This window comes from Salvia splendens, chromosome 18 (genome assembly GCF_004379255.2).
Source record: "Salvia splendens isolate huo1 chromosome 18, SspV2, whole genome shotgun sequence".
NCBI classification, from domain to species: Eukaryota; Viridiplantae; Streptophyta; class Magnoliopsida; order Lamiales; family Lamiaceae; genus Salvia; species Salvia splendens.
This window is the reverse complement of record NC_056049.1, coordinates 7,026,902-7,047,443: the sequence shown is the minus strand read 5'-3', so window position 1 is coordinate 7,047,443 and position 20,542 is coordinate 7,026,902. Positions and strand designations below refer to the sequence as shown.

The window sequence follows — 20,542 nt, the reverse complement described above, 5'->3', positions numbered from 1 at the left end:
CAATTTTGTAAGGATAAGGGAATGATCCATCAAACATCCTGTGCCTACACACCCGAACAAAATGGGGTAGCCGAGAGAAAGAACAGAGCTATCCTTGAAATCACCCGGGCTCTCATGATCGAATCCAAGGTACCCAAACATTTCTTGCCTGAAGCTGTAACCACAACCGTCTCCCTACCAAAATCCTCAACAAAAAAACCCCGCTCGATATCCTCTCCAAAATGACAAAAATTCCCCAAAACCTGAACCTTTCACCTAAAATCTTTGGTTGCACCGTTTATGTCCACATCCCGAAACACGAGAGAACCAAACTATCACCTTGTGCAACAAAATGTACCTTTGTCGGGTATGGGATAAACCAGAAGGGATACCGATGTTTTGACCCTCTTACAAAAAAAGTCATTACCACCATGAACTGTAACTTCCTAGAAACCGAATTCTTTTACCACACCCACCTTAGTAGTCAGGGGGAGAGTGATCCAGGTAGTTCACCAGACTATCTAAGTTGGGTTGTGCCACTTCCAAACTCTTCGATTGAGGATCCAACAGAACCAGTTGTCATTGCCGCAGAGCAATTCTCACCACAAGAGTCATCTCATCCGCGGTCCCCGGATCCTTCTTCAATGATATCCGAGGTAATTCCTAAACCCAATCCTAGTGAGAATACAGTTTCTCCTAACCCCTTGAGTCCAGATTTCCCCGAAGAAGATAATACGATTGACAGTGATACTGGAGGGTATATTCTCCCTCATCGAACTACAAGAGGAATACCACCAACGAGATACTCCCCTGAGAAGATTGGGAAGAAGAGTCGTTATGGAGTAGCAAATTTTGTGCAAGGGAATTTGGCTAAAATGGCACGAGCTTTCGAAGCCGCACTGTATGAGGAAGAGGAATTCCACAATCGGCAAAGGAAGCAATGAAACATAAACATTGGAGGGATGCTATGCTTACTGAAATGAGGGCACTAATGAGGAACAATACATGGGTGAAAGGCAAGCTGCCTGAAGGAGTAAGGACAGTCGGGTGCAGATGGGTGTTCACTATAAAACATAGACCAGATGGCACGGCGGAAAGGTACAAGGCCAGACTTGTGGCTAAAGGGTACACTCAAACCTATGGAATCGATTATGATGAAACTTTTTCACCTGTTGCGAAAATTAATACTGTGAGGGTCTTGTTCTCAATCGCCGCCAACAAGGATTGGCCACTTCACCAGTTCGACGTGACTAATGCCTTCTTGCACGGGGAGCTACCAAAACCAGTCTTCATGGAACCCCCACCAGGCTTTTCTAGTGAGTTCCAAGATGGAGAGGTGTGCCAACTGAAAAAAGACATTATACGGGCTCAAGCAGTCTCCAAGGGCATGGTTCGGGATATTCATGGAGGTGATGAAGAAGTATGGATATAAGTAGAGTAATTCCGATCACACATTGTTCGTTAAGAAGAAAGGAGGTAAAATTACGTGCCTAATCATATATGTAGATGACATGATTATCACTGGAGATGATACAGAAGAAATGATCGAGCTAAGGAATAACTTGTTCAATGAATTCGAGATGAAGGATCTAGGACTCCTTAAATACTTCCTGGGGATAGAAGTGCTAAGATCGAAGAAGGGGATCTTCATAAATCAGAGAAAGTATGTCCTCGACCTATTGGCAGAAGTGGGAATGTTGGACTGTAAACCCGCGGACACTCCAATGGTCCAAAATCATGGGTTACAAATGAAGGGAAACGCAAGACTTGCCGACAGGGGGAGATATCAGAGGTTGGTTGGAAAATTGATTTATCTATCACACACTAGGCCAGATATTACTTATGCTGTGGGAGTTGTAAGTCAGTTTATGCATGCACCACAAGAAGAACACTGGGAGGCAGCATTAAGAATCGTCTGATACTTAAAGGGGACGGCAGAACATGGACGTCTATTTGAAAAACATGGGAACTTGGAGATACATGGGTTTACTGATGCGGATTGGGCCGGAAATCCGAATGATAGGAAGTCAACCGCAGGATACTTCACCTTTATTGGAGGTAATCTTGTGACATGGAGAAGTAAGAAGCAGAAGGTGGTAGCACTCTCTAGCTCGGAGGCAGAGTTTCGCGGAATCAAAAGTGGATTGACCGAGCTACTATGGCTAAGGAGGATTATGAAAGAGTTGGGTCTGGACTTATCAAAGACCTGCAAATTGTTTTGCGATAACAAGGCAGCCATAAGCATTTTTGAGAACCCGGTTCAGCATGATCGAACCAAACATGTTGAAGTTGACAGACACTTCATAAAGGAGAATATTGAAGCAAAGATAGTGGAGATGCCATTTATCAAGTCCGAAGATCAGTTGGCGGACATCCTTACAAAGGCAGTGAACTCGAAACTATTTTGGGAAGTATTGTGCAAGTTGAGCATCGGTAACCCCGTCGCTTAACTTGAGGGGGAGTGTTGGAGAAGATTGCACCGAATCAGGGAAAAGATATACAAGAATCAATCTTTACCAATTATAGGAGATTTGAAATCAATGTAATTATGTTAATTAGGTTTACCATATAGATGAGTCCTTAGCCTTATATATTGGTAATATGTGTATAATGTAAATTCATTCAGAAATAATATACCGATTCTACCGATTTCTATCAATATACAGTATATTTATGTTAGTAGATTTTATTATTCTGTGAATAAATAAATATTGGATTAATATCGATGGAGAAGACATGTCATGTGGGATGATCCAACAGAAGGCTACATAAATTAATTATAAAAATGAAAATAGTAGTGATAAATTAATAATGTGGCAGTTTGGACAGCCAAATCCAACTCCAAAACGGTTATGCACTGAGCTAGCATTTGCCAGCTGTCTGCGGTTGGGTGTACACGTGTTCTGTCATCTTCCTCCTCATTAATTATAGTAGTATTATCCATTTTCATTATTTTTTTTCCTTTTATTTTATTTGATTTGATTATTTCCAGCATTGCATTCTTATTCTGTTCTGATTATATTACTAGTATTTGAGAATAGGTTCAATGCTTCCGCAAATTTCTAATAAGTCGTAGTAGCAGTACCACCTTCATTCCATTCTATAGGAAATGACTCAACTACTATGTAACGTACTAAAATAATAAAATAATTCTATTACTATAAAATGGAAGGAGTACTATATTTCTAGTTGCCCTTTATTTAGGTTGTTTATGTTTTAACAGGTCTTCTATATAAACTGGCCTTTAGCTAGCTTACCCTAATTAATAGAGTTCTTTTCTATTTTAAAACATCCTAATTTATACGTGAAATTGTAAACGCGTGAATTTTGAAATTCGTAATTTTATGTTGTATTTTGATTTTATTATAGTACTAAACTACTAATAAATGATCGAATTATAACGCCCTAATATTTTTATTGTTGCCAGTATATCCTTATGCAAATTTGCTGCGTGTATAGTAAGTACTATATACCTCAAAATCACTTGCATTAATGTCAAAGATTAATACACAAATATTTAGGTAAAGTCGTTTCGATTTATTAAAGTTGAAGACATTATGGCATGTGTGGTCAGATTTTCTGTTTTTATCGCTTCGTCCATAAATTAACATTCTCATGTTGTCTAGATTTGACTGGATTTTACGTTTAAATTGCGTTACAAAGGAGTAGTATTAGATTATTATAAAAAAATAAGTATATTAGTACTAAATTATATATCAACATAATGAGAATTGGAAAAGCTTTGGTGATCGTCCGTTGATCTTAAACTACGTGACAAAAAAAATGTTTTCACTACTATGGAATAGAGGGAGTACTAACCAAACTCGTTTTTGTCCATTTGATGTAATATTTGTTTAGGTTGATTGCAATGGTATTTTGATTTTTTTAAAATATTTTTTTATTTAATTTCATAATTAAATTTTTTATTTTTCAAATTTTAATTTCTGGATACTTCTGTTCATTTTGAATTTAATTTCATAGTAGTAGATTTTGAATCAATATGAACTAGGCAAACTTCACTAAGCATGATGTGTTATTAGGATGGTGATGGAGTACGTACTAAACAAATACTAAACAAGCCCAACAGCAGTAAAGCCCAAGAAAAAGTATCAGTTCGGCATGGCTAAAGAGTATCAGTCCGGCATGACTCAAGAGTTCAGTTCGGCACAACCACAGAGTTCGGCTCCAGCCTACAGCTCGGTAAAAGCCAACCAATCAAACTCTGCTCTCTGGTCGGCATCAAGCTCTACTCTCAGATCGGCAAAAGCTGCTCGGCAATAATTCAGCAGTCCGGTCTCAGTATTCGACCGAACTAGGAAATAGTGGACTCATGCAAGATTTCCACCTCCGCTACACCGACGATCTATTTAGTGGTGTCAAGCAGTCATTAACTCATGCAGGATAGTGGACCCATGCAAGGTCGCCACGACCTCCACGACATCCACTACCTAATAAATGCTGCATGCCACGATCTTGGTTCAATGTATAAATAGAACCTAGGTCAGATAGATAAAGGGCCTTCTGTTAACTTCTGTTAAGCTCTCTAGAGAGAAAATAGCAAATAGCAAGTCTGTATTGTTAGCTGTAGAAAACAGATCAAGCAAGACAACTCTGCCCTCTTTTCTTCCCGTGGACGTAGATTTACCTCAGTAAATCGAACCACGTAAATCTCTGTGTGTTGATCTTCCTTTATTTTTACGAGCATTCATCACCATCAAAAATTCGCCGATTCATCACTGGCGCCGTCTGTGGGAAACAGAGAACCAAATTTGTGATAAAGCGAATTTTTGACCCTTTTTCCACCCCAAAAAAATGCATACCAGATCACATACCACCCGTAATACCGTTCGCGATAACCGTGAGGAAGCTAGTCCAGCTCGCAGGTCTGAAAAACGGCCTCGGGAGACATCTACCTCCGGTTCTCACGAAGGAGGAACAAGCCACTCCAGGAGTCATCGCACCGAGTCTTCCCAGCAGCCCGATTTAAATGAAGCTGTCAAGCTGTTCTTGGCCGAGAAGCAGGAGGAGTTCTTAACCTTCCTGCAGAAGAGCCAACAGCCGGAGAAGACAACGGCGGATTCTCCCTCCTCATCCAGACATGAAAGTCACTACCGCAGTAGTGACGTGTCTTCCAGGAGAAAGAATCCTCAACCCCGACATGTTCCAGTTCCTCCTCGGTACCGGAACCACAGGAGAACTCCATCTCCTCCGTACCGAAGAGATGTCGGGTTCGCCATGTACGGAGCATTAAAGACTCCGTTCTCGGACGACATCACCCGAACTCCTTTGCCGCGGAACTACCGGACACCGTCAATGACTTATGACGGGCTAGAGGATCCTCGTGACTTCTTGGGACGCTATCAATATAATATGGCGAACCAGGGTCTCAATGAGGTCCATATGTGCAAACTGTTCCCCGAGCTGCTCATCGGGAACGCCAGAAGGTGGTTCGACAGCCTTCCTCAAGGCAGCATTAGATCCTACCGAGATCTAATGGATGCTTTCCACAGGAGGTTCTTTCAGAAAGCAGAAGCCCGGATCACTTCGGCTCAGCTGCTTTCTATACGTCAAGGTCGCGACGAAAAGATCAGCGACTTCCTGACGAGATTCCATAAAGAATGCCTACAAGTAGATAATCTCAATGATCTACTTGTCATTTCGGCATTCCAAAATGGAATCCTGCCCGGAGCTCTCTACAGAAAGCTCGTGGAGTGCGGTCCGCAAACAGCTCAAGAAATGTGGGACATTGCGGACCAGTTTTCCCGTGCGGATGAGGCAGACCGTCGAAAACGGTCTTTAGACAGCTCATCCCGAGGAGACGAAAAGAAGCCCGATCATAGCGATCAGAGGCTTCCTCGCCGAACTCCTTTTGAAAGAATTCAAAGGGCACCGGTACAAGGCAGATTGGGACCACGTCTCAACCCCGAGAAGCCGCCCGCTCAGTTCGTACCGCTGAACAAGTCAAGAGCGGAAATTTTCGAACTACATTCCGATATGTTCGAAAGACCAAAGCGGATGACGAAATCAGCCGTGCGGCGACCTCAGGATCAATATTGCTCCTTCCATCAGGCCCACGGACACGATACCGAGGAGTGCCGAGATTTGGCTGCAGATATTGATGTTCTTGTGAAAACAGGAACATTAAAAAAATACCAAAGCAAGCAGCTGAAAAAGAACAAAAGACAGAGAGGTGCGAACTGCAATCCTCAGGATCCGAAAAGGCATGAGGATCCCGAAGACGACGACGAGCCGCAATATGATGGAGTAATCCTGACTATTGATGCTCTCCCTGCCGGGAAGACTAAGTCGTCCCTAAAAGCAGAACGCAGAGGTTCCAATCAAGAGGAGCCAACACATAAAAGGCTGAAGAAAGACGAAGTGATTACATTTTCAGATGCCGATCCCGTCCCAGCCATCTCTCCTCACCAAGACGCTATTGTCATTCAAGCCGGAGTGGCAAACAAACTGATCCACAGAGTATTTGTGGATACAGGAGCGTCAGTCAGCATTCTTTTTAAAGAATGTTTCGATAAAATGGAAGTGGATCCAGCTCGACTCAGTCCGGCTCCGCTTCCTCTGAAAAGTTTCGCCCAGGAGGACACCCGCCCTGAAGGTATTATCAGCCTTCCGATCACGGTGGGAAAAGCGCCTACAAGCTCCAATACGATGATCGAGTTCTTTGTGGTGAAAGCTCGGTCCCCGTACAACATCATCCTGGGGAGAGACTGGCTCAACACAGTTCGGGCCGTTTGCTCTACTTATCACCTCACCATCAAGATCCCTACTAAAGGAGGGATAGCGGTCATCCGAGGTGACCAAAAGAGAGCAAAGGAATGTCTACAAATTGCGCTTAGAAGTGCCGAGCAGTCAGATCGGCACCACCAAGCATAGCAATCACAGCAGCCGGAGTCAGAGGCGATGACCGAAGCCATACCGGAGCCGAACTCGATGACAGTTCAGCTGTACGAAGACGATCCATCCAGAACGGTTAAGATCGGCTTCGCGGGAACACCTCTACTTCGGGAAAAAACCATCCAGCTCCTCAAGGAGTATAAAGACGTCTTTGCATGGTCTCCGTTGGACATGACCGGAGTGCCCCCCGAGGTAATCACTCATCGGTTAAATATTGATCCTTCGGTCCGGCCGATAAAACAGAAGCAAAGACTCTTTGCGGCAGAACGAAGTCAAGTCATCCATGACGAAGTCCGTCAATTATTGAAGGCGGATGTGTTATTCGAAGTGAAGTATCCTTCGTGGGTGGCCAATCCTGTCATGATCAAGAAAAAGGAAGGAGGATGGCGGATGTGCATAGATTTTACCGATCTAAACAAGCACTGTCCTAAAGATTGCTATCCCCTTCCGAACATAGATAAAAAAGTAGAAGCTTTGATCGGCTTCGAAATTTTCTGTTTTCTTGATTTATATAAAGGATATCACCAAGTATTGATGGATGAGAGCGACGCTCCGAAAACAGCTTTCATTACCGATTTCGGCATTTTCGCTTATAAAAAGATGCCATTCGGTTTAAAGAATGCCGGAGCAACTTATCAAAGGATGGTAGACAAGCTTTTTCGGCACCTAATCGGAAAGCAGGTTGAAGTGTATGTTGACGATATAGTCGTCAAAAGCAAAAGCACTTCGGAGTACGAGCTCAACCTCAAGTCCACTCTCAACGTGCTCAAGAAAGCCAACCTCAAACTTAATCCCCAAAAGTGTACCTTTTTGGTAGATTCGGGAAAGTTTCTGGGTTGTTGGGTTTCAAAGGACGGACTCAAGGCAAACCCCTCAAAAGTTCAAGTCGTTCAGAACATGGCAATGCCGAAGTCCATACATGACGTGCAAAGGCTAACCGGATGTCTAGCCGCACTGAATCGATTCCTTTCCCAAGCAGCCGAAAAGCAACTGCCGTTCTTCAAGGTGTTGAAAAAGGCACCAAAGTTCGAGTGGGGAGCCGAGCAGAAAAAGGCCTTTGACGAGCTCAAAAGTTATCTAGCCGAGCTTCCTATTCTCTCTGCTCCAACCGAAGCCGAAGTAATATTCTTATACTTAGCGGCATCAGATCAAACCATCAGCGCGGTGCTTGTACGAGAAGAAGGCCTAAAGCAGTTTCCCATCTACTTTACAAGCCGAGCATTAAGAGGTCCAGAAACAAGGTATCAACCTCTGGAAAAAATTGCTCTGGCGTTAGTAAATGCAGCAAGGAGACTGCGGCCATACTTCTATGCTCACAAGGTATGCGTCTTAACCGATCTGCCTCTTCGGCAAGTTTTGACCAAGCCAGAAGCATCAGGCAGAATCGCCAAATGGGCCATAGAGCTGGGAGAACACTCAATCGAGTACCTACCTCGGAAAGCCATCAAGGGACAAGCCTTGGCAGATTTTCTTACAGAAGCCAAGTTCGATCAAGCAATCCCTGTCATTGCCGAACAGAAAAAGTCTGCCAATGCCGAACTAGCACAGCCCTTGGAATCCGAAGTAGAGCCGCCAGACTGCTGGAGCGGATTCGTAGATGGAGCTTCAAACAAGATGGGAAGTGGAGCTGGTATTTTACTCGTCGCTCCCGACGGACACGAGGTAACCTACTCACTTCGGTTCCTATTCCCCACTACTAATAATGAAGCCGAGTACGAAGCCCTCCTGGTCGGACTCCAGTTAGCGCAAAGTCTGCTCGTCAAATCTCTCAAAGTCCATTGTGATTCACAAGTCATAGTAAATCACATGTTGGGTACAAGTGAAGCTCGTGACGAGAGAATGAAGAAGTATTTGGACAAAGCGCAAAGCATCAGCCGAAGTTTCTCCTATTTTCGGATAATCCGCATTCCCAGAGCAGAAAATAGCCGAGCAGATACCTTAAGTAAGTTGGCCTCAGATCCGAGCTCAAAGGCGGAAGAATTAATGCATCGAAGCATTGATGAAGCCGAGGTACATTCAGTATCCAGCTCGCCGAACTGGATGACGCCGATCTTGCAGTATCTGGATCAAGGACAATTGCCCGAGGATAAGAGAGAAGCTCGGAAGATCACGTGCCGAGCACTTCGGTACGAACTTCATGAAGGAGTCCTCTTTAGAAAGTCTTACCTCCAGCCGTTATTGCGGTGCGTAGGGCCAGAAGAGACGGACTACATCCTCAGAGAAGTTCATGAAGGATCGTGCGGCAGCCACATCGGAGCTAGAGCTTTAGCTAAAAAAGTTCTAAGATGGGGATATTATTGGCCAACCTTGGTACAAGAAGCAGTGCAGCTCGTCAAGACCTGCCCGAAGTGCCAAATCCATGCAAATATTCCAAGGATGCCGCAAACCGATCTATCCACTATGCAGAGCCCTTGGCCTTTCATGCAATGGGGCATAGACATAGTGGGACCACTTCCTCAAGCTCCTCGGCAAATGAAATTCCTAATCGTTGCCGTGGACTACTTTACGAAGTGGGTGGAAGCTGAACCATTAGCTACGATAACGAGCTCGAAGGCATTGGATTTCGTCTGGAAGAACATAGTGTGCCGATTTGGCATACCCCACATCCTCATCTCGGATAACGGGACTCAGTTCACCGACAAGACGTTCAAGAATTGGTGCCAAGAGCTGAATATTCAACAGCGGTTCACTTCGGTCTCTCATCCACAAGCAAACGGACAAACGGAGGTAACAAATCGTATCCTGGTGAAAGGGTTAAAAGCTCGGTTAGAACAAGCCAAAGGACAATGGGTAGAAAATCTCCCTCAAGTCCTATGGTCCTACCGAACTACACCCACAACCTCCAACGGTGAAACTCCGTACAGCCTTGTGTACGGCACTGAAGCCGTAATTCCGGTGGAGATCGGCGTACCCAGTCCCCGAACTCTAAATTTCTCCTCAGAAATGAATGACGACGGACTGAGAGCTGAGCTAGATCTTGCCGAAGAAAGAAGAGAATTGGCATGCATAAAAGCAGCCAAGTACAAGGAGCAAGTAGCCCGGTATTACAACCAAAGGGTGAAGAAGCTGCAATTTCAAGTGGGAGATCTCGTCCTGAGAAACAACGAAGTAAGCCGAGCAGAAAAGCTGGGCAAGCTCGAACCCACATGGGAAGGTCCGTATCGGGTGTCAGAAGTCCTCGGCAAAGGGTCTTACAAATTGGCTCACATGTCAGGAGAACAGGTACCCCGAACATGGCACATTTCCAACCTCAAGAAGTTTCATTTGTAAGAGACAGTCCGGTCAGTCAGTCTTGAGTCCTGTCCGGTCAATGTGCTTTATTTGGTTTGCTTGATCTTTGTTTCTCTATGTGCTTTTTATTTGTCTCTGTGCGTTTTGTCTGTGTGTTTTGTCTGTCTCTGTGTGTGTCGTCTCTTACAAATGTTACTGAGGTATCTTGTTCTTCGAAGACTGATCCCCTTCTTAGAACATATACAAGCACACGATTGTGAGTCAAAGCTTCTACAGAAGATACAAGACCACAATTCAGCTTAAACAAGCAGTTCGTCTGAAACGAGCTGCAACAAGCCAACGATTGTGAGTCAAAGCTTCTACAGAAGATACAAGACCACAATTCAGCTTAAACAAGCAGTTCGTCTGAAACGAGCTGCAATAAGCAAACGATTGTGAAGTCCAAGCTTCTAAAGAGGATACAAGACCACAATTCAGCTTAAGAATCAAGCACTTCGTCTGAAACGAACTGCAACAAAAGTCTGATTCTCGCGATAAAACTTGCCTGAATTAGGACTAGGGAAAGTCCGATCCACGCGATAAAACTCGCCGAATTAGGACAAGGGAAAGTCCGATCCCCAAATTAGGACAACGGAAAGTTCGATCCGAGCGATAAAACTCGCCAAATTAGGACACAAACCAAGTCCGGTCAAAGAAGAGTTCACTTCATCAGACCGAGGACAAACATCAACTTACCCCGTACCTTTATCCAGAATGCCGAAGTGATTCACTTCACTTTTCGGGGGGGGTAGTGATGGAGTACGTACTAAACAAATACTAAACAAGCCCAACAGCAGTAAAGCCCAAGAAAAAGTATCAGTTCGGCATGGCTAAAGAGTATCAGTCCGGCATGACTCAAGAGTTCAGTTCGGCACAACCACAGAGTTCGGCTCCAGCCTACAGCTCGGTAAAAGCCAACCAATCAAACTCTGCTCTCTGGTCGGCATCAAGCTCTACTCTCAGATCGGCAAAAGCTGCTCGGCAATAATTCAGCAGTCCGGTCTCAGTATTCGACCGAACTAGGAAATAGTGGACTCATGCAAGATTTCCACCTCCGCTACACCGACGATCTATTTAGTGGTGTCAAGCAGTCATTAACTCATGCAGGATAGTGGACCCATGCAAGGTCGCCACGACCTCCACGACATCCACTACCTAATAAATGCTGCATGCCACGATCTTGGTTCAATGTATAAATAGAACCTAGGTCAGATAGATAAAGGGCCTTCTGTTAACTTCTGTTAAGCTCTCTAGAGAGAAAATAGCAAATAGCAAGTCTGTATTGTTAGCTGTAGAAAACAGATCAAGCAAGACAACTCTGCCCTCTTTTCTTCCCGTGGACGTAGATTTACCTCAGTAAATCGAACCACGTAAATCTCTGTGTGTTGATCTTCCTTTATTTTTACGAGCATTCATCACCATCAAAAATTCGCCGATTCATCAGATGGCATCCACGTAAATAAGAAGACAGATTGGTTGCTTCCTCCTTAAGAAGACGAAAAACAGAAAAGTATCAACTCTAAACTGAGTAAAACCAAATTAAAAAAGTTACATCTGAATTATAGTGAGCAAAACACGAGAGGCTTATATTAGCCCGTATAAGGCTTTATTGAGTTTGTAGGTTCAATGCTAAATAATATCGATGAAAACAGGAGAAGCATGTCATAAGTCATATGGGTCATGGTATAACCAAATAGAAGGCTACATAAATTAATTAAAAGAAAGAAATAAAATAAAAATCGTACTGATAACTTAATAATGTAGGAGTTTGGACAGCCTAAACCATCTGCAAAGGAGGTCGAAACGGTTATGGCCTAAGCTTGCAGTTGCCAGCTGTCTGTAGTTGGATGTCCATTGTTTCTTTGTTCTAAAAAGGCTAGTATCGTGTTTTTTTTTTAAGTTTTATCTCATGTTAATTTATAAAAAAGAGGGAACATCTTTTTAGATCCACGAACTTTGCCAAAGTATCATTTTAGGTCCGTGAATTTTGAAAATATCATTTTAGGTTTGTCAACTACTCCCTCCGTCCCAGATAATTCGGGTCAATTTGACCTGGCACGAGTTTTAAGAAATGTTTGTTTGACTTTGATTTAAATGAAGGTAAGTAGTGAAAATGGAGCCCACCTAGTTACTTTTTCATTGCCAATTTTATGGAAAACTTGAATTAGGTATGATTTGAGTATAATTAAAATTTTTGGTTCAATTTTTAGTTTTTAATTACTGTTGACGGCAGAATTTAAAAATGCTTATCAAATTTAAACAAGTTGCTCTCAAAAATGGAAAACCTGTGCAGATTACAAATTAAACATGCTGCTCAATTTCTTCTTTCATACAACGGGAATGAAGGATTCCAGTTGGGTTTCGGGGACAACGGTGTCATTTAGGGTTCCGGCGACGAAAGAGTTGTCGATGGCAGAGGCAGAACCCCACAGATCCTCCGCCGTCTCTGGGACGACGAGATCGTCCAGATCGGCCGATAAAATGCAAGGAGGAGAGTCGGGATAATCACCCATCGCCGTGGGAGCTCTCGAGGCGGTAGAAATAGTGGAAGGGGAGTCGCTTTTTGTGGAGGCGGTGGGATTTGATGAGCAATCAGTGTAGATCTAGGGTTTTCAGAGGGCGTAGGTGCAGTATTTGGAGTGGATGGGGTGTGAATTTGTGTGGAGGCGGTGGAAATGGTGGAGGAATGGTGTAGATCTAGGTTTCAGAGGGAGATTATGGAGGAAGAAGGGGAATCGGTTGGAGGTTGTGTGGAGTAATGAAAAAGGAGATGAAATGAAGTGGAGTAAATGGTGGAATTGGGGTAGGCGAAAGTGTAATTAAGAGTGGAGTAATTTGTTGCCATAAATGGAATAATTGAAGTGGGACAAATTATGTGGGACGGACCGAAATGGAATACTGAGACGAATTATCTGGGACGAAGGGAGTACAAGTTAATATCATTTGAAGTATTTTAAACTTTTTCCAGATGAAAATGCCTTTAAGACATTCAAAGGTCAATTTGGACAATTCTTTCGCCACTCATCTTGCATCAGAGACCTAGAGTCCAACAATTTTTAACGACAAATTTTTATATTTAAATTCAATTTGGACGTTAATTGCTCTCCATTCTGAAATTCATATAAATAATAATTCGAATGACAATCCAAATTAACAGCTATCTAATTTCAAAACAAATAAACTAAATATAATTCACAAATCACCTATAGTAAGTTCTTAAAATGCAGTTTAGATTGAAAAAATAAAATAAAGTATCAAGTCTCAATTCACTATCCCTTAATAATTGATCATCTAATAATTGAAAAATTAACACATATTTTTTAAGTCAAATTGTAATTATATTTAAATTCAATTTGGATGGTAATTAAATTAAATAGTAGTAAAAGAAATTGTTAGACTCTAGGTCTTTGACGTAAGATGAGTGGCGAAAAAATTGTCCAAATTGCCCTTTGAAGGCCTTAAGGGCATTTTCGTCCAGAAAAAATTTAAAATACCGCAAATGATATTAACTTGTAGTTGACGGACCTAAAATGATATTTTCAAAATTCACGGACCTAAAATGATACTTTAGCAAAATTCGTAGACCTAAAAAGATAGTTCCCTCTATAAAAAAAAATACTACTACTATTTTTTTTCTATATTTAACACAAAAAACATCTTACAGGGAGAGTACTATTATCCACTTTCTTTATATTATTTCCTTTGTAGATTTTTCCAACATTGCAATCTCAATCTGTTCTGATTATTTATAGCAGTATTTGATAATAACTTTCTGTACTATGCTTCTAGATATCAATATTACTAGTGGCGCTTCATCTGAATTTAGGTTGAAATTGTTTTAAACGTGTCTTCCATATAAATTCGATTTAAATCCTAATCTATAGAGTTATTTTCCATTTTTAAACATCTGAATTAATTTGTCAAATTGTAACGGCGTGAAATTTTGGAATTCGTAATTTTAATGTTGTATTTTAATTTTATTATTATAAAAAATGATAGAAATATAACGTCCTAATATTTTTATTGTTTTCCTCTAAAATATACCAGTATATTCTCATGCAAATTTGTGGTGTGTATATATACCTTAAATAAAATAGTGTTTTACAAAAGTAAGTAACGTATGATTATGATACCGAAGGCGGCTTGCATTAAAGTCAAATGATTAAAACACAAAATATACCAATCAGCCTTTGAACAATTAGGTAAAGTCGTTTTGCTTTATTCGATTTCGTTGAAATGCATCATTAAAATGGACATGTGGCTGTTTTCATTTTTTTGGATAGTGGAACTTGAATTAATTTCAATATTTTCATATTTGATCTTTTTGATTAGTGCTTGTTTGCAACTTGTTCAATTCATGAGTTCAATATTTGTATTGTGCTGTAAGCCTGAAATTGACTTCATTGAATTTTAATAAATGTATGAAAAAGTTACAACTATATCGGAATCGTCACATAATAACTATTGAGGTTTAAAAAATGAAAAAAAAAATCTTTTGCCAGCAGATGCATCCCTACATTGTTAATACTACAACAGACAAAAATCGAATAATTTATCCTAGCTATTGAGTTTGACTTAAATTTTAATTACGATTAGCATGACCTTTGCTGTGTTTAAGAGAAAAATACCCAAATGATTGTATTAATTTCGAAAAAAATGGCTTCAATTGGAGCTGAGAGAGTTACCTAGTTCATACTCCATGTTTCAATTAAGATCACGTTCTTCGATTTCTTGTAAATTTCCCAATCTCAAATTTTATAGAAAATCGTCATTTAATGTACCTATAACTTCTTAATTTTCAGAAATGTTAGTATAACACTAAATGTAAAATAAATACAAAAAATTGTGTGTGTTTAAGTTGGCAAAGTGATAGAGAGCTTAATGCCCGAGACCAACGTCTCAGATTCGAGTCATCAATGGTGCGACCTTTAAATTTAAGTTCAATTATCCATAAAAAATATCGAATATCGTCATTTAATGCGCCAGATTTCATCGGAAATCGACCTTTTTGTTGCTACAATTTAAAACTTAGTATTTTAAGTTATAAATTAATACTATTTTGATTGTAATCTCTACATTTTTTATTGTAATTCACAACTTGAAATACTTACGATTGTGAATTAATGTTTTTATTCAGATTATAATTTACTATCGTAAAAATAATTAGTCAATTTTTTTATTTTTCATTTTGGTGGATGCTTTCTAGTAATTGTTAAATACGAATGGATGGTTTAGGCCTTAGGGTATTGCCTCAATATAATTAACTTCACCCAAAATTCATTTTTATATAATCGATTTTTTTTCGCATATCAAGTCTAATTGAAACGCATTAAACCAATATTCTACAAATCTGAACAAGAGAAAATATATTCAATGTAGTTTTCAAATTAAAAAATCTTAGTTATGAAGGCTATTATAAGAGCATCCACAATAAGAATAGCTCAGCCATAGTCTAGCCACAAACTTCTCATGCCACATCATCAGCACTAAAAATCCTCTTGTCACATCATCAAAACATGCAAACAACCCAGCAATAGCCTAGTCACATCACTCAAAATTATATAAAACAAATAATTAACAATCACATAAAATACGGAATTAAATTTACGACACAGATACGGAAAAATTCAATAATAATACTAAAATTAAAAAAATACATTAATTAAAAAAACTCCTCTTCCACACACGAGCCCCCCGCCTCCGCCTCACTCCTCGCCGTCGCCACCGCCGTCGTCGCCGCTATCTGGTGTTGGATATTTTAGTGTAATTGGATTAACTTGATTGATCATAATGAGACATCAAATAAGTTGGAAGTGCGGAGTGCACATTTGTTTGGATTCGTTATGATTGGACGGGGGTTCGGGGGTAGCGCCCCCGAGAGCCGGGTCCAAGGGGCAGAGCCCCTGGCTGGTCGAGCTGACATGTAAAGTTGCTATACAGAAATCTTCATTCGGAAATGTAATAATTTCCGATAATTGAATGACCAAATCGCGTATATATAGTGTTTCGGAAAAAAAATCGATTGACCGACCGGGAGCCTGCAATGGCGGCCAGCCGATCGGCGAGCGCATCGGCTACCGCCCGCAAATCGGCGTGCGCTCGCCGTTTTTCTCGCCAATTTGCCGCTCGCCGGCTGCAATGGTTCGGCGAGCGAACTGGCCAGCGCCTGGAATCGGCTAACCGGTCCGCTGGCCGGCATTGTGGATGCTCTAAGCATAGATTTCGCAGCTGGATTGATCTCTTTGCCAGCGGTGAAGGCCATTTCCGGAAAAATAAAAAAAAATGAATGGGGTAATATAATAAGACAAGGTACCGAAATCCGCAAACCGAATTGTAGATCTGTCGATAAACCATATCTCCCTTTGCAATAAAACAAATAATTACTCAATTATCTATCACTTCCCTTTACCTCTTTTCCCCCAATTTGATTTCCTTGTTCGCCGCTTCCACCAATCGCTCAGCTTCTGCGCGATTTGATTGGTTGCGGTCGCTCGTTTCACGGCCACAAAATATCTCCGGTTTCGATACGCCGTCGTCTTGGTTGGTTAGTACAAATGACTGCTTTGAGCTTCGAATGCGCATCTTTTGTTGTTGTATTAAACTAATAATTGCTGTTGCTCTTTTTTTGGGGTTTTGGAGCTGTGAGATTGTGATTCGATTCGGGTGAAAAAATGGCGGTTGTAGGGGAATTTTTCGGTTTTGTAACCAACGAATTGAAGTTATGACTTTGTTTTTCTACTTTTTTGGCTAGTGAGTTTTTTAATTTTAGAGATGGATTAGACGTGTTTCAGTTACTGTTGTGTGATAGGATTGGTGAAATCCTGGTTTTGTCTAGGCAATTTCATTGGATTTGTATTGATACGTTGTCGGTGTGATTCTTGGTGTCTCCTGTGAATAAGTTTGTGCTTTAGTAGAATTGGGGATTTAATGGAGCTGTCATTGATGACTACCGACGACGTCGTCGAAGAAATAATGAGACTTCACCGATCTTTGCCACCGCGGCCGGGGATTGATGAAATTGAGGCTGCGAAAACTCTGATCCGAAACGTTGAGAGGGAAGATCAGCTTGGTTTGGAGGCGATTGCGAAGCAGAGCAAGGGGAACGATGTGCCGGAGGAGCTGTTCAAGATTTTGCAGGAGATCCAAAGGAGCATGATCCATTTCCAGAGCAAGGAGCATTGCAGAGAGGCTCTGAAACTGTTGGATCTCGAGAGTGTTCACTTGGTGTTCGACGATTTGATCCAGAGAGCGTCTAGGTGCTTGTCCGGCTCTTCAGATTCGCAGTATGCGGACACTGTGAAAGCCTCCTATAGCTCGTCGAACAGTTTGAGTCCCACGGTGATCACCTCAGCTACTACCATGTCGTCTTCCTTGTCTAGTTTCTATAACGAGAAGGAGATCGTGAAGGCCTCGGAGCCCTTGTTTACCAGGGATGACATGTATGTGAAGAAAACAAAGATGGGGTTCAATATGGATGGATTGGGGGTTGGGAGTCGAGCTGGAGATTTCTCGGCTGCTCCACAGATTGTGGATCCAACTCTTAAGCCGGTGACTGCTTCACGTGAGCTAACTCCTCGTCAATTGTTTTGACATGTAATTTGCATTATGAGACCTTCATTTGAACTGATTTGTTGCAGGGCAAGATGGTGACAAACTGAGTTTGATCAAACTGGCGAGTCTCATTGAAGCGTCTGCGAAGAAAGGGACTCAAAAGCTTGTTCTCCGGGGCAAATTATCGGATCAAATAAAATGGCTTCCTGATTCCATTAGGAAGCTCTCTAGTTTGACCACGTTGGATTTATCCGAGAATAGGATTGCTGAGTTACCAGAGGCTATAGGTGGGATGTCCTCATTAGAAGTGTTGGATTTACATGCCAACTCTATTTCTGAATTGCCAGAATCTATCGGAGATTTGCTTAACTTGCTTAATCTTGATCTGAGGGGAAACCAGTTGAGGTCACTGCCTCCTACCATTGATAGGTTAGTTCGTCTCCAAGAGCTTGATTTGAGCTCTAATGGACTCCCATCGCTTCCAGAAACTATTGGATCGCTGGTCAGTCTCAGGGTATTGAACGTTGAAACAAACAATATTGAGGAGATCCCTCATACAATTAGTCGTTGTGTTTCACTCAAGGAGCTTCACGCAGACTATAACCGGCTTAAAGCACTCCCTGAAGCAGTAGGCCGGATTGAATCCCTGGAGATTCTCACAGTACGCTACAATAACATCCGACAACTGCCTACTACAATGTCCTCCTTGGCAAACTTGAGAGAGCTCGATGTTAGTTTCAATGAGCTTGAATCCGTACCTGAAAGCTTGTGCTTTGCGACAACCCTTCAGAAGATGAACATAAGCAACAATTTTGCAGACTTGCAATATCTGCCAAGGTCCATCGGAAACCTTGAAATGCTTGAGGAGTTGGATATGAGCAATAACCAGATAAGGGTCCTCCCCGACTCCTTCAGAATGTTAACCCGACTTCGTGTCTTGAAGGTTGATGGAAACCCTCTGACTGTGCCCCCAGGAGATGTAATTGCGAAAGGACCACAGGTGAGCAGATTGACTTATCCTTATTTTGCATCTATAAAATGAATCAGTTACTTTCCTCTATTGCAGAAGGATAAATATGTTTTTTTGTATCTCAGGCTATTGTTCAGTACATGGCTGAGTTTGTTGCCAAGAAGGAAGTCAAGTCACAGCCGGTGAAGCAAAAGAAATCTTGGGCACAAATATGCTTCTTTTCAAGATCCAACAAACGCAAACGCAATGGTGTGGATTATGCTAAAACCTAAGACGTTGAAGTTTGGAATATACAGCATCAAACTTGTTGGTATGTCACTTATTAATTACAGTGTGATTTCAGTTGCCTTCATGTGCATTTCTGTCAGTATGTTTTATATTAGAGTAAAGGCCAAAACTGGTCCTGAATATATGCTCACTTTACGATTTTGGTCCTATAATTTATCTTTTGAATTTTTGCATCCTGAGCATTTCAACTCGGATCACAATTGGTCACCCACTAACAGTTCCGTCAATTTTTAAACGGTCAACGGTTTTAACCCGATTTTGACCAATTAAAGCTGTTAATTATAATTTTTAACTCACTAATTATATCATTATTTATTATTCTAATTTATTGTTTAATAAAACAATATAGATATATTAAAAACAAAATGAAATTAAAATATATTAAAACTGAATCGTCTCCTCCTGGACGAATCACCTTCCCTCTCCCTCCCCCTCACTTCGATCGCCGGCGAATCCCATTCCTGGACGGCGAATCGGAGCTATCAATTCGCCGGCTCTTCTCCCTTTCGCATCAACAACGTTGATTTCAGCGGAGGCGGCGATCAGGAGCTCCACAATCTCGACGGAGGACCAGGCGCCGCCCGCGGTGGCGCCGTTGGAGCCGCAAGCTTTGTTGACATCGACTTTGCAATTCTCAATTAGGTAGCCAAGAATCTCTATGCTTCCATAGAGTGAAGCAATCATGATCGGAGTTCTCTCCTCAAATCATAATTAATGATATAATTAGTGAGTTAAAAATCATAATTAACAGCTTTAATCTGTTAAAATCGGGTTAAAACTGTTGACTGTTTAAAAATTGACGGAACTATTAGTGTAGGACCAATTGTGATCCAAGTTGAAATGTTTAGGATACAAAAATTCAAAAGATAAAGTATAGGACCAAAATCATAAAATGGGCATATGTTCTGGACCAGTTTTAGCCTTTACTCTTTATATTACCCTGATCTAATTATTGAACCTCATAAGTCATATCACATCCTGTGTAAGTCTCACATGCTTTGGTTGTTCGTATGCAGGAACTGAGGGGATGATTAGGGGGAAGACTTCTGGATTTGACACATCCACAAATCTTGACAGGGTTTTCTTCAGATGTGGGTGTGATCCTTCATTTTAAACATTTCAGGGTTTTTTTTCAAATATTTTTGACATGTTCTTGGTTATTTGCCTGTATTTTTCGAATCAAGATCCATGATGAGCTGCAAAATTTGAGTACAACCGGCTAGGACAAAAGGAAATGTATTTATCAATGTTGATATGTATAATTGTTGTAACATTGTTCGACTCTCTGATAGATCATGAAATCATTTGTCAATTGTTGTTGATTTTGATGTGGTAAAATGCCAATTACTTAGTGGAATCTTGTTCTATTGTTGAATTTCATTTGGTTGTGAGATAAACTTGTCAATCTTGTTCTTTATCTAACTAGGTGTATATATGAAGTGAAAGTGACCACTATTATTGTCAGCAATGCAACTTGGTTTCCTCCTTTTTAAAAATGTGTTGCAGAAAACTGAGAGTTGCGCAATCAACATGATAACATCTCCGACATTTACGAATAAATTCAAACTCATT

At 41.2% G+C, this 20,542-nt stretch overlaps 1 protein-coding gene across 1 annotated transcript; it reads left to right on the top strand.

Moving 5' to 3' along the window:
- The first annotated feature begins 16,481 nt into the window (after positions 1-16,481).
- Positions 16,482-20,327, top strand: LOC121777490 (plant intracellular Ras-group-related LRR protein 4-like). Its single transcript, XM_042174763.1, has 4 exons — positions 16,482-17,722; positions 17,799-18,712; positions 18,808-18,992; positions 19,987-20,327. Exons 1-3 carry the CDS (start codon positions 17,089-17,091, stop codon positions 18,952-18,954), a joined length of 1,695 nt encoding a protein of 564 aa, XP_042030697.1. The 5' UTR covers positions 16,482-17,088; the 3' UTR covers positions 18,955-18,992; positions 19,987-20,327.
- Positions 20,328-20,542: the final 215 nt, after the last annotated feature.